This window comes from Fusarium fujikuroi, chromosome FFUJ_chr09 (genome assembly GCF_900079805.1).
Source record: "Fusarium fujikuroi IMI 58289 draft genome, chromosome FFUJ_chr09".
NCBI classification, from domain to species: Eukaryota; Fungi; Ascomycota; class Sordariomycetes; order Hypocreales; family Nectriaceae; genus Fusarium; species Fusarium fujikuroi.
The window spans coordinates 2,017,165-2,031,116 of NC_036630.1; the positions used below are offsets into that span (position 1 = coordinate 2,017,165).

At 49.6% G+C, this 13,952-nt stretch overlaps 6 protein-coding genes; 2 read left to right on the forward strand and 4 right to left on the reverse strand.

The window, feature by feature from the left end:
* Positions 1-854: 854 nt before the first annotated feature.
* Positions 855-1,217, reverse strand: FFUJ_09543 (uncharacterized protein; the record flags this gene model as incomplete). Its single annotated transcript, XM_023568543.1, has 1 exon — positions 855-1,217. One exon carries the CDS (start codon positions 1,215-1,217, stop codon positions 855-857), a length of 363 nt encoding a protein of 120 aa, XP_023435725.1.
* A 3,755-nt stretch (positions 1,218-4,972) lies between these two features.
* Positions 4,973-6,612, forward strand: FFUJ_09542 (related to PRC1-carboxypeptidase y, serine-type protease; the record flags this gene model as incomplete). XM_023568544.1 has 5 exons in its annotated part: positions 4,973-5,195; positions 5,249-6,127; positions 6,179-6,256; positions 6,311-6,499; positions 6,548-6,612. 5 exons carry the CDS (start codon positions 4,973-4,975, stop codon positions 6,610-6,612), a joined length of 1,434 nt encoding a protein of 477 aa, XP_023435726.1.
* A 304-nt stretch (positions 6,613-6,916) lies between these two features.
* On the reverse strand, positions 6,917-7,945 carry FFUJ_09541 (related to GPI12-N-acetylglucosaminyl phosphatidylinositol deacetylase; the record flags this gene model as incomplete). XM_023568545.1 has 3 exons in its annotated part: positions 6,917-7,454; positions 7,524-7,626; positions 7,732-7,945. 3 exons carry the CDS (start codon positions 7,943-7,945, stop codon positions 6,917-6,919), a joined length of 855 nt encoding a protein of 284 aa, XP_023435727.1.
* A 612-nt stretch (positions 7,946-8,557) lies between these two features.
* Positions 8,558-9,103, forward strand: FFUJ_09540 (uncharacterized protein; the record flags this gene model as incomplete). XM_023568546.1 has 3 exons in its annotated part: positions 8,558-8,873; positions 8,927-9,045; positions 9,095-9,103. 3 exons carry the CDS (start codon positions 8,558-8,560, stop codon positions 9,101-9,103), a joined length of 444 nt encoding a protein of 147 aa, XP_023436203.1.
* A 132-nt stretch (positions 9,104-9,235) lies between these two features.
* FFUJ_09539 (uncharacterized protein) lies at positions 9,236-10,030 on the reverse strand (the record flags this gene model as incomplete). The annotated part of the gene is made up of 1 exon (XM_023568547.1): positions 9,236-10,030. One exon carries the CDS (start codon positions 10,028-10,030, stop codon positions 9,236-9,238), a length of 795 nt encoding a protein of 264 aa, XP_023435728.1.
* A 471-nt stretch (positions 10,031-10,501) lies between these two features.
* On the reverse strand, positions 10,502-13,385 carry FFUJ_09538 (related to Na+/H+ antiporter CNH1; the record flags this gene model as incomplete). XM_023568548.1 has 2 exons in its annotated part: positions 10,502-11,248; positions 11,298-13,385. The coding sequence occupies 2 exons, from the start codon at positions 13,383-13,385 to the stop codon at positions 10,502-10,504; spliced, it is 2,835 nt and encodes a 944-aa protein (XP_023435729.1).
* Between the last annotated feature and the right edge of the window lie 567 nt (positions 13,386-13,952).

The following is a 13,952-nucleotide window of genomic DNA, read 5'->3' on the forward strand; positions in this document are numbered from 1 at the left end:
CAATGGCGACTCTACCAATGGGTGAAAGTGAGAGTATTAAGCATGTTCATCCATCTTTAAACGCGCGTCCAATGAGAAGCAGCTCGTTTGAGCCTCGTCCTTTGCGTCAGCTTTGGACCTGATATTCCATTCCGTTGCGTATGCAGTATCACATTATCAAATATACAGGGTATGATTTGTCATTGTAGAGAACCGATACTCCCTATTCTCCTCTCTTTGTCTAGCAGACTGCGAAAGCGCCTTGAGATGCCTAGAATTCCAGATGCTAGTCCACGCCGGCGGTGGTGTAGCCTTTAAACAGTCCCAAATGCATACATCGTCCCTGAACGCCTTGTATCCAATGCAAATTCAATGCCATGTCCTTTTTGATGCGCCTTCTTCTGAAATTCATGTCATAGTCCACCTTTAATGATGTAAGTATGTTCGGACTCCTCCTCTCCGCTCGATTGCAAAGGTCCCCTGGTTATGCGTAGCTATCGTCGCGCTCCGCCAGCTACCTCATGCCAGACCAACAGCACGAAATCTGAACTAGGCCTGACAGGGGTAATTGCAGTACCTATGTGCAAGGCCCGCGGCCAGACAACACTTTCATCTGGCCTATTGATTGCATTGTGAATGAACCCGTGCGTGCTGGGCGATGTGATCGAAGCTGATGGTTCGCAGCTCTGTGCATAGTCTTCTTTCGCTTATTCGTGTATTCGTATCGTGTCATATCGATCTTGCAAGTTGTCTTCAATCAATGTCGTTTTTCGAAAGCTGTCGCGAGTGAAACGGTCACCGCCTTACTTTCCGTTAAAGCGTCAACTTGCCGACGCCAAACCCTCCCCATATCCATGATCTGGCTGTAGTCAGCGCTATGCAGGAGGAGGCACACGGCTTGCTGCATTTTCCTCTTCGTCTGCTGCGGGGGGTCCCCGGCGCCTTCGTTGTCTTCGACGCTGGTTTTGGAGTCGGGGTCGACAGCATGGGTACCAACAGCAAACGAAGCATGCGACAACCAGGCCAATGGCGAGACCGATCAGAAAGCCACGCATGATTTTCTCCCCATTGGAGCCTCCCTTGGCGATGCTCATGAACTTATCACGGAACAGGTCATCTGCAAATGAATCTGAGGGATATACATTTCCCGTGGTGCCCGAAGACGAAGACTGATCGCTCTCTGGCGATGAGGAATGGTCGCCGCGGGGCATAAGAGCCAATAGTGGTGAGATGGGCATGATGCCGAGATCGGGATCTCACAAGGCCAATATGGGAGTAAGCAAGTGAATTGCACGAGAATTAAGCTTAAAATTCTCTTGATATGCTTGGCCGATCGCAGAAATGAGAGTAAGTTGTGGCACCTGAGAAATCGAGGAAGTGGCAGTTGTCGCTCATATGTCCGGGTGATCCGAAAGTTGAACCGGAGCGGCAGCTACGGAGGAACGGCGTTGGGGGATCGACGATAGACAACCGGAACAGTATTTTTGTTGGAGTATTGCTGAGAAATGAGATAAAGTAGAGGCCAAGGACCAGATAACAGATCGAATAAGATGCCGAGAAGAGGATCGCAGTAGTTGGTGAATCGAGTCGTCAGAGATGAATATTGTCAAACCGCCAACACCTCAATGTGATGCAAGGTGGAGATGAAGATGAAAGCAACGACAGTGATCAGCAGCTTCGCAAGGTGTATTCGCTAACATGAGCAAAAGATCGCACACATTCCGCGGGACGAAAAGAGTTCGAAGCAAAGAGATCGGTGTTTGATTTGACTCCGGCAGAATCAACTTGTAACAAAGCCAAGATTTAGAAAATCTGGAGGTTGAAGAAAAGTCGTGGAGACTTTCGGTGCGTGCTTGTGCCTGGGGGTTGGGATTGAGGAAACAGCAGCTTCAGCGTCCGCTAAAACGCTCAAACAATCGGCATCGGCATGGCCCCGTCTTTCTCCAAAGAATCCAGGCAATCCACGCAGGGAACAGACAATATCCCTGGCAATTTGAGTGGAAAGCGCAAGGAGTAGGGGACTTCCCGTCCGGGGTGCACCTTCCGTTTGGGCTTTGGGGTGAGTCTGTGGTTTGTTCACTTCCACTTGCAATGCAATGGGCTTCTCCCTCAGGGTGCTGTTCTCCCTTCCATGGCCCTGACTCTGACTCCCTTTCAGGTCTCTCCTCAATTTACTCTGTCTTACATGCCCTAAGTTAGTTATTCTGTCCTCTGTTTTCTCTACTGCCCAGTCCATCCTCTTCACTTCTTATCAGGACGAGCGCCAAGACGTTGCGGGTTCAAACAGCCCATTCTTTTCAATGCTCAAAATCCACAAGAGCGTCAGTGCCAAGAGATGATTAGCAGACTGCGTTTTCAGCCCCAATATGTGACCGGCCGTGAATACTTACCTATGTGTATCCAAAAGACAACCGATCATATGATGTTCCTGATCAAGCCCAAAGAAGTCTCTTCACAACTGGTGCCATCATGAATTACACAAGCCTTTCTCATTGGAGACATCGGTTTCCTTATCCTTGTCTTGCCAAAGGTTAACCTTCTAACCCCAGTCACTTTCACTGCGGACCCCAACACGTCATGCCAATAGCGGACTCCCAGTCGCTGCTGGTTGGCCGGCCCGGCTTTCAACGCTCCCCCGCAGGCCCGAAACCGCGGGGTGGCTGATAAAGTCGGGGGAGATATCCCGCAGTCTAGGGAAAATGACTCGGCCGCATAAATAATATCCGACCTTGTCCATCTTTGACATTGGAGAATCTTGGGGTCTTGAGGCATCAGTCGCAGATTTATGGACATCGTCTCTTTCCAATTGGGCACACCAAAACGATCCATGCAAGAGACCAGTCTCGACACGTCGGTTAAATGTACTTGGCTCTCTGATTGTCGAGAAGCTTATCTTATGCTTATTTCTCGACACCCGAATTCGGATGTACGATCCGTCCTCGCCGCAAGACTCTGGCATGGTCTGAGGGAAATGGGAACGCAGGAGAGTTGATATATATAAGCTAGCCTCCATCCCAAACGACTAGAGACTTTACTAAAAATTTTTTTTTTTTTTTGGCACTTCAGCTAGAGGTCATAGTTTTCTTGCTCCTTGAGGATAAGTTGTCTTCCCATTGTGAGGAACTTAATTAATATCATCCATGGCCCCCATCACCGGCAATTCTTTTTACTGCTTTAGGGCACACCTTTCCATTTAACATCCATTCGATAACTGATGTTAAGAGAACCGAGACTTCTCAAACACAGATTGAGACTATGGTAGCGAAGCAGAATTTGGTGCATCCATTCACATATTGAACCCGTGCGAAAGAGCTGTCTAATCACGCAAACCGGAGCGTACGTAGCCATCAATCCAAATCATGATGAAAGTGCTCTTCATTTCTCCTAATGAGAAGCTCTGAAACCTCGTTGTGAGTACACGTTCCTGAACCCCGATATACACAAAACGACCACCTGCCGACGTCCAACATTAACTGTTGTACCATTCAAGGTTTGATGGATGGGAGTGTCGCTGTGATTCTGTCTTGCTGATGAAACCCTCTGACAGTCTTCTACTGGCGTTGTCTCCTTGCCGTAAAAATGAACGGGCCGGGAGTATAACGTGCTGAAGCTAAGTAGAAGGCTGTCTGCAAACAGCACCAGAATATAAAACAGGATCTTTCTTCAATGCTGAGGATGAACGAATAGAAGCCAAGTGCTTGTACGGCCAGAAGCAAAAGCCTGCGTCCCAAGTAGTGTTTAGGCTGTGGACAAGGCGTTGTCGTGCAACTGGGCTTTCAGTGTGAACATGGTTGCTTCTTGACCTTTTGTCAGGCCGTTTCTCTGATGCAGCATCCGGTCGGCGATTTCTTTGTGGCTCGTGTCCTCGTCTGGAGTGTAGCACTCAATCGGGCTCTCGTGTGTTCTCACAGGTTTCATGTCACGAAGAGCGATTGACATGACATTTCGCCGCTTGTGCGTTGTAGCTGGGCGTACATAGGCGAGATCACCGGAAAACATTTTGACTTGATGGGAAATCCTAGGATATCGCAAATGGGATGAGCATATGAGATGTAGTTCATTAATGTAGGAGAGGGGAAATGGCGTCCAGCTGAGGAGCTGACCTATTGTCAACTGCTTTGGGATATGGTGTCTATAGAGACTCGACACTGGGGCCACCAAACATCAATATCGCCGCCTTGATTCTTTGTTGGCAAGATTTTTGAATAGATAAGACGCGGTTAGACTATACTGTATTTCATTGAATCTCTCAGTGTTCCCTGCGAATCCCGCTTACTAGCCTCTCAAGCTGCTTGCTGTATCGTTCTACCCGCTTGGATCGCCTCTCACGCTGAGTCAATATTGACCAGGACCTGTCCTAACATGTACATATGCCTCTGATTCGTTTTGGTTGAAGGGAGAAATGCTTGGTCTTGAAGTGAAGGCATTCTCTAGGTAGGACTCTGCGGCTAGAATATCCCTTTCAGTAGATCCCCTGTCGATCAGACCTAGCAAGGAATTATTATTGACAGACGGACGGGACAAGGGCAATGTTTCCCGAGTCCGTCCTCAACGTACGATCACAACCAATGTTTGAGTTACATTCGCGTCCCTCCAGATCCTTTATGCTACGGACAATTTAAACCCGCCATATGTCCACAGACCAAGTAACAAAAAGCGATGCACCGAAATCTGAAGCAACGGAGCTTCCATGCTTGGACACATCCGTCCAAGCGCGCATCCTTTTTAAGGTGCACGTCACAACTGAATTGGAACATTGCAATCAATCGGAGAAACAGTCTAGCCTAATAAAACCAAACACTTGCCCCATCAACAATGCCCGTTTTATTGTAGAACCTAGAATGTAGATCCTGACAATGGCGAGTAACCAGGATCTCGTCCCACACTGGACGGGCAGAGCAGGGCAGGATGCTTGACTTTATAAATAGATAAACTCCTGCCTCTGTTCATTCCTGCTTGGGCTACGGAAGCGTCATCCTCCAACATCGTTAAAATGCGCTTCTCGTCTATCTCGACGGTTCTTCTAGGACTCATCGGATCGGTCAGTGCTTTCGGCGGTATTGCTCCTGATAGTAGACAGTTTAGAACCTTGGAGCGCCATGGCCTTACTGTCTTCAAACATGCCGCTACCGGTTCGAAGCTTGAGTATGTGACCAATTCAGGAATCTGCGAGACGACACCTGGTGTTGGCCAATACTCTGGATACTTGTCTGTTGGTAAGATGATCCTACTTGATGCCCTAAGGCCCCTTCTCATAAAATTGATATAGGGAAAAACCATAGCATGTGGTTCTGGTTCTTCGAAGCTCGTCACAATGCTGAGAAGGCTCCCCTCGCTATCTGGCTCAACGGCGGTCCTGGATGTTCCTCAATGATAGGCCTCTTCACGGAACATGGGCCTTGTCACTTTGTCAATAACGACACTGAGCCATCCCTCAACCCTCATTCCTGGAACGAGTACGCGAACATGCTCTACATCGATCAGCCAATCGGTACTGGCTTCAGTGTTGGAACCGAAGATGTCAACTCTACAGCACAAGCTGCCCCTTACATCTGGAAATTTATGCAAGTCTTCTTGGACCGGTTTCCCAAATACAAATCCAGAGAATTTGGTCTCTTTACACAGTCCTACGGTGGACACTATGGCCCCGAATTCGCCGACTACTTCCTCAAGAAGAATGACCAAATCGAGAAGGGTGATGCTGAAGGCCACAAGGTCGATATGGTAGCGCTGGGCATCAACAACGGCTGGATCGATCCGAAGCGGCAGTTCAAATCCTACGCAACATATGCCAACCGCAACCCCTACAAACAGATTCTTAACAACAAACTCTTCACTCGTTTCATCGACGCTTACAATAAGTATTGTTTACCCGTCATCAACAACTGCACCCAGCTCGAGGGTCAAGATGATGAATGCGCGGAGGCTGATGATGCGTGCAACACCCAAATGTACACCAACCTCGAGATTGCAGGCAGAACCGACTTCAACGTTTACGATGTGCGTATCGGCAGGGATGATGTTGACCCGCCGGAGACGTTTCTTGAATATCTCACGCGGGCTGAGGTTATGGATGCGATTGGAGCCAACACCCGTTTCGCCGAGTGCAGTGACACAGTTTATGCAAACATGGCAACGACGGGAGATGGTCAGTGCCGCTGCGACGGCGAGGTTGAGGATTAATGCTGACATGGGACAGGTGCGCGTTCATACGTCGGGCCTTTGGCAGACGTTGTGAAGCGTGGCATTAACACGCTTCTGTGGGCTGGAGATACTGGTAAGTGGGAAGTTGGTGACACAAGTAGGACAGAAACTGATTTACATCTCACAGATTGGATCTGCAACTGGGAGGGCGTCCTATGGGCATCTTATGCGCTCGAGTGGCCTGGCCAGAAGAAGTTCGTAGCAGCGCCTTTCAGCAATTACACGATCAACGGCACAGCCCATGGCCGATATAAGACGGTAGAGAATCTGTCCTTCCTCAAGGTTTGGGAGGCGGGACATTCAGTGCCATATTATCGTGAGTACCTCTGACATCACCCCAGAATACCGGCTGACAAAAGAACAGAACCTGAGACTGCACTGCAAGTGTTCAAGCAGGTTATGCAGAAGAAGCCGATCAAGGGAACCTAATGAGATAAGAGCTCCAATGATGTTTTTCTTTTCAGGGCGTTTAGGTAGACGGAACCCTAGAACCACCAGGTCATGGTATTCGTAATGCATAACATCATTTCAATATTTCATGCCCGCACCACCAGACCCTAACCATTGAGCATTTTGCATTCTAGACATCCTGCCTGGTTTTCTTATATTCATGTTTGCATGCAGGTAAGATACAAAAGTAAATCGTACGCCAAGGTCTTACAGACAAATAGTGAATATGTAGGATACGTCCCAAACTCCCCGTGCCATGCGGTTCCTTTGCTTTTCGTTTTCGTCACTGTGGCTTAACCTTTTCAAGACGTAGATCGTTGATGACCATATACCGGCTGAGGGTGATCCAGCCATAGCGGAACCAAACCATCTGGCTTCTGTGCGCTTGTGTCATGGCGCTCCAAGCAGTGCCATAGGCACCGCGACCAACGAGCTGGTTCATGAACACCAGACTTTCGGGTCGCTCCTTATCCTGATCCTTGACACCAATGGATGAGAGTAGCGTGGGAATAAAGTCCATGAAGGCGGAGTACTTGCGCACAATGCCTACGGTGGAAAGGGTATATAGATCGACCGGGCTCGGCCACTCGGACGCGGTGGTAAGGGCCTGGATGAAGGATCTGGCACCCAGGTAGAGAGAGATATGGTTGGGATGAGAAGACACGCCATTGCTGTCAAATGTAACGAGGATGTCAATGTTGGCAGTGGGCTTCAGATTGTTCTTACGCTCCTGGCCAAACTTGGGCGCAAACGTGCTTCCTAGCAGACGAGCAATCAGGTTCTTGTCCCACATTCTCGTCATGGAGTCGGGGAAGTCGGTGCTATAAGTGAGGTATCAGCCAGGTTCTTGGGCTGTAAGTGCCAGATAGTGACCAAGGTATTCAACATACGGGTTGTCGACCACAAAAACATCGTCCTCGCTCTGCAGTCCCAGCGCCAGGCCGCTCTTGACTAGCTCCTTCTTGCGAACTTCTCCTAATCCGTCGGCATCTCCTATAACACGCCAAAGTCTACATCAGCCAAAACTGCTTTCAACCAATTTGTGTAGTCGCATCACGATGCGACTGCGAAGCACGGGTCGCTGCAGTCGGCTCATACCAGTGCTTAGGCATAGAATCTTGACGTGGTTTCCGTTCTCGGGTCGTGTGAGGGCGAGGACGGTCGGGGAGAAGAACATGGCTTCGTCGTCGGGGTGCGCAATCAAGAGACAAACCCGCTTGTTCTTGATGGTCGATTGGGCAGAGCTGGCAGTGAACATGTAGATGCCTGGCACCACAACGGCGAGGCCGGCGAAGATGTGAAGAACGTTCATATCTGCGGTCGCTTCGAATACGGTGGTACGGTTCCTTTTGCGACAAGATTGCTGGAGAACTGCGATTGGGGCTATTGGGTACCGGATGGATGTGGATGATGATCGCTACAGCAGCGCAAGGTCTATATGAGCTGTGAGCAGAGACTAGAAGCTACAACAAGGTCAATTGAGTTGTTAAGAGCAAAGACTTGGCTCCTATCAGAAGCTGGCCGTGACCTGGGTCATAAACGAATTGTGATGGCTGAGACAAAAGTGGCACGAGACGCGAGAAATAACAAATGAAACTTGGTCATGGAGGGGCAGGAGCTCACGAGGGTCGCAGATGCCAATCGCTAAGGCAACCCCCCATAGACCTGAGCCTAACGGTTCACCGCCTCACTAGACTGTCCCGATGCCTTAGCTGAAGCTCAGGGAGCCCCTCAATTTACAGAAGGTTGGTAAGTGGCGTTGAGCACGGCAGGGCCCGAAGCTTCCATTCCGGTGTCATGAGCTAAGCCTATTGGGGCAACCTGTTGACGTTGACGTTAACCTCAGCTGAACCTCAACTTTGAACTTTACTCAAATTTGCCCAAGAGCTTTATCTTACGACACAACCACCATCAACTGCCGACCATGGCTCGTCAACGAAAGGAAAAGTCTGTTAAGGACATTAAACTTCAGCAGCCAGATCGATCTGGTCCCACCAAGGAAACACTCGTCGATTTCGCAAAGGGACGTGACCTCTTCGCAGAAGCTGATCGAAGACAACGTGAGCTCAACGGCGAAGGTCCCCTCTTGTCCCCTCGAACAGAACGTATCTTTGAGACAATACTATGGACTGGAGTAATTGCCACCGTACATTTTACATTTGATGTCCTAGTACAGCGACAATATGCGATGGAAGTTGATTGGTTCGCTATTGTCCAAAGGACTTTTACAGCTTGGCTTTGTAAGATATCTGGGATCTGTACCAATTTTTCTACTAACATGATGTTCCTTTAGTGTTCATCGGCCTCTTTTACGTCTTGCACCCGCATTACTCCCATAAGTCCTTCTTCCCGCTTGTTCCTCAACACTACCAAGAGACTGTCCGTCAAGCCATATTCTTTGTCGCGAGCACCGTAGGCGGCTGCTACCTCATTCACATCAGCAACAACTACGGATACATAGCAGTCATGAAACAAGCTCCTCCTGTAGGCTGCTTGTGGGTATGGGCGGTCGTCGAGATGGACATCCTTTGGGCGTTTCCGAGTTTATGCATTGCAGTGGCATATGCCTACAAGAATGGATACGGTTTCCGATAAACAAAGTCTATTCTTCTGTGGACGTCTTGGGATTACTCGCATCTCCTGACTCAGATGTTGTGGCGGAACCACCAACCTCAGCCAAATTGGTCGACTCGCTGCTCTTGACTCCGAGATCTGTCAAGGTCCCGGCTCTCGAAAGGCCGGATCGATCACGATGTGTCAGCCGGCTGACCAGGTCTTCTAATCGATGAATCCTATCTCTCTGACTCTCAACTAAAGACTCGAGTTTACGGGAGCTCTCATCCATCTTCATCTCGCGCCACTTCGTCCTAGATTCCAGATCTCGTAATCGAGATGAGATCATGCTCATTTGCATGAATTGCACTCTCGCTGTCAGACCTTCTCGCTGTCTCACTAGCTCCAAAGCTTTCGTCCTCACTGGCAGCCATGCCATGGCCACTGTTGTACGCCCGTTCCAGTTCCTTGGCATGAGTGTCCATGACTGCCCTTGGTCGCCAACACTCGCCTTTGCCTCCGTCTCAGCGACAATATCGAGAAGACGCTGCTCCAGATTCAATAGATCTTCCATCACAAAGTTGTACATCTGATATTCGGGTTGCTGTGTATGGAAACCTTCATGTTGTGCATTTATGGCTGCTACGAGATCCGCCAGCCAAGTGGATTCGGTTTTGTACCACGACAAAGATGTTTTGACGCGGAAATACTCATCGTCGCTATTTCGGAGGAATGTCAGGCGAGCATAGAATGCTGCAGCAATTGCAACGACAAAGGTCAGCATGCCCGCGACGTTGGCGCTTATCGAGAGGGGTGAGTCTTGCTGGCCATCACTGGAGTCCATTGTCTCACAGGTCAGGCGGAAAGTTGAGTGAGGGTATCAAAATTCTGGTACATGTTGCGGAGAAAAGAATTCCAGCAAGCACATCTTAAAACACCCTTCAGTCAAGTACATGGAGTATTGAGTAAAGCCTAGAGATCCAGTCAAGCTGAGAGCTGGAAACCCCTAAGCAAGTCATTCACGTGAGATGGCACGTGATATTGAACGAGAGTCATTGTTGTAATTACGAACTTCATACAGCAACGTAATGGTGAATACGGAGAACATCTGAGAGGAATTAGGCTCAACAGAAGTAGACATGAGTAAATCGTGGTTTCATGTATCTAGGTCAGAATATGACATAATTCCTATATAATGCGTTATGTGATGCACCATGCAATCAACACCTCCATATCATCAGTAGTATCATACTGGATATCATTATCTACGCGAAAAAGAAATTGCAAACAAACCCGCTCTAAATGGAATCATCCACTACCTCGGAGCTCTTCCCCTGCTGGGCCGTGTCGAATCAGCAAATGTGATACCTCGTCGACCAGGCGGCACTCTCTCGGTGCCCTCGTCATCACTGTCATCACCTCCATTGCCTACTCCCAGAGCAGCCTCTCTTCTCCTCCTCTCAGCGGGTGTCTCGCCAGTCTCTTCCTCTCGTTCATCATCCCCCTGAGCTGATAGAACGGCGAGACGGCGCTTGCGCTCAACAGCTGTCTCGCCCTGCTCTTCGGACGGCTTGGGTGGGCTCGAGGGGCCTGCATGCCGGGAGGGAGATGCAGCTGGAGCCTCCGTTACCTTCGCCTTCCCGCTAGAGTGATGCTCAGCAGCCTTGGCAGCCTTGATTGCAGTCTCGGGTGGCAGGTCCTGTTTGGCAACCTTCTTGACGGCTTGCGAGGCAGATGATTGCTCTACAACCTCCCTCCTTGTTCGTGAATCCAGCTTCTGTACTTCACGGATAAAGTCCTCCTTAGTCATGCGTTGACCAACACCGCCAATTGTGAATCGAATGGCCTTGTCATCAGCTTCTTGGTTCTCCGCAATAGACTTCTTCCTAGTCTGTTCATTTGAGCTGTTGCCTCCGAATACGCCTCCAAAATTGGCCCAGCCAGGTTTGGCTGCTGACTTCTCGCCGGGTGTGGTACTAGGACCAGCTTCTGAGTTCTCACCCTTGGTCGTGGGCAGCTCATAGGTTTTAACGACTTCACCATCCTCGTCTTCAACAATAATCTATGTTTTGTTAGTTAATCCCTTGACGTAATCCTAGGAGTGCGCTTACCGTGTTTCCAAATTGGTAGGCTCTGGCAGGTTCATGTCGTCGATCTTGGCCCTTTTCCTTGCGCTTTTCCAATTCCGTGTTGTAGACTTCACCCACCCTCTTCTTGAAACCAGAGATAGTCCATAGCTTGTCGTGGCCAGGCTTGACGGCTGTGATGGGCACATGGTCTTCGTCTTGTCTGTGAGATTCGGGAGCGGGTTCGACATCAAGAACATCCCCATCTTTGTTCTCAAATATCAAATCATGGCCCTCCTCATATACATTCACAGGCTTGGGGGGTGTCTTCTGGCCGCTACTGCCGGCAGGGCTATCTTCTACCTTCTCAATCTTGTCGGTATCCTTCTCCTTAGAGCTATCATCAGCCGCCAAAGTGGATTCGGTGTTGCCTTGTGAGGGTGATTCCTCTTGCTCGTACTGTTCTGTAGGGGACAAAGGCGTAGATGATTGTCGCTGAGGGAAGATTGCAGACTGAGCAATCGGTCCTCCGGGGCCACTGTCATCCCAGTTCTTATGCTTGCGCTTTCGCGACACAACCGATGACGAGCGGCTGCCACCCTGGTCTCGCTGTCTGCGCAAAAGATGACTATAAGGCCCGTTGGGAGGAACCAGAGCATCGGGGGGGAGCTGGGGTCCCTTCTCTTCATCGATGGACGCCTCAGAGAAGGACCTAGCTTGGGATCTGGATTGAGAAGAGATTCGGGGTAGTCGGTTCATCCAAGATGGTCCATCTTCGGGAGCAGCTGTGTAAGACATGGTCAAACTCAAGGTGTTAATACGCTTTCCAAGGGTGAAGACGGCAATTGAGGAGCCATGGACAAGAATCGACGTGACTACCATGAAGCACACTATCGGCCACACGAGATATATGAGCTCATAATGATCAGTATTCTCGGGTGGCATCTCCGCCAAGGGTACCGGCTCGCCATGTTCCAGTTCAGCTCGTGCCAAGATCGCGACGAAGATGGCGCCCACGCCGATTGGGCCGAAATGGCCAGCGAACAACGCCTCACGCCATGTTTTGACGTCCGGTATAAACGGTTTGAGGGCGAGCATGATAGGAATCCGGCGGAAGAAAAGGACAAAAACAGCGATGACCACAAGACGCCAAGCCATCATGCCAAATCGGCCATCGTTGAACTGCGACCATGGGATGATGGTTCCAAAGTAGACGAAATAAGTCAAGTTAAGCAAAAGATCGATAACGTTGGAAACATGAGACTCTTCAGTCTTCTCGCCGAACCAACCGTCATTGGAGAAACCAACTCCTGCTGCGAAACCGACGAGCAAATCGTCCATGCCCAGGATACTACCAGAGCCGGCGCACCAGAGCGCAACAACGAAGTAGAAAACCAGGAAACTCTCTCGATCGATGAGATCGCGTTTTTCGGCGAATTTAATACCATGGCGAGCGATATAACCAATGGCAAATCCATAGATGGCGCCGAAGATGCACTCGTAGAGAAGAACATACACAACGAAATGGAAGCTTACATCTTCTGCATCTCGCTTGTACTGAATAAGGTACAAAGACAGATAAATGAAGGGGAATGCCATTCCGTCGTTGCATCCAGACTCGGCGGACAGCAAATCTCGAAGATGCTTAGGGACTCGCTTTGCAAACTTGCCCTTTCCTACCACAGATGATGCCAGGACAGGATCAGTAGCAGTAACACAAGCAGCCACAACAAGACTATCGAGCCAATCCAATGCAGGGATCATCCAGAAGATGAACAGACTGACAATGAGCCAGCCGAAGGTCATTACTGGAACCAAAAGAAAGACAACAGACTTCCAATGGCGCTCCATGTAGAACTTGGGCAATTCGACACCGACGGCGAAACATTGGACAACAAGAACAATTCGTGAGAACTCGACGGTAACGATATCGGTCGAACCCCATTCCTGGGGATTGATCAAATTGGCTGCATGAGGACCGAAGATTACGCCACAAAGGGTAGCGACTGTGGCTTCACCAATATACATGCGCTCCTTGATAAAGGATGAGCAGAGCATGAAAAGGGAAGTGAAGCCGCCGAGGATAATGTACACCAAGTGCGGCTTGGTGATGTCAAGGTGACTCCACGCCATGTTGGGCTATAGGAATAAGGATACAAGAGGTTCGATCGTTCGATTGGCCTTGACGGCGCTCGATACTTGTAGTGTCGCGATCTCGGAAGCGATCAAAGCAACGTTATCGCAAGGGGGAGGAAATCGGGCGGCGACGCCGCGATCAATTGTTGTTGGCAACTCGTATGCGAGAGAAGCGCAACGTCCACGAGATGGAGTAGGTAGTAAAAGAGCGGCGAGATGGGAAGACCGTCAACAGGAACAGTTGGCCTAATGTCAATTGTTGTCTTGGGAAGGAAGAAAAAGAATTTCTCAACGGCCACCCGAGATCAACACGCAAGAGCGAACCGTTTGATCCCCGTCAATCGGCGCCGGGCTCAAAAATGGCACAGGCCTTGAACAGTGTCGTCACAGGGCAACAATGCCTGTAAAGCCAGGATGGTACGCCACTCGGCGCCACAAAGGTCTAGGCGTGATAAGACTTATCGATGTGAATCTGGAGAGTAGATAAGGTATTCTCAACAGAGTACAGCCACGAAGAACGACGACAGAAGTTCAAAATCTCTAACGGCTTTCACTGGACTTTCT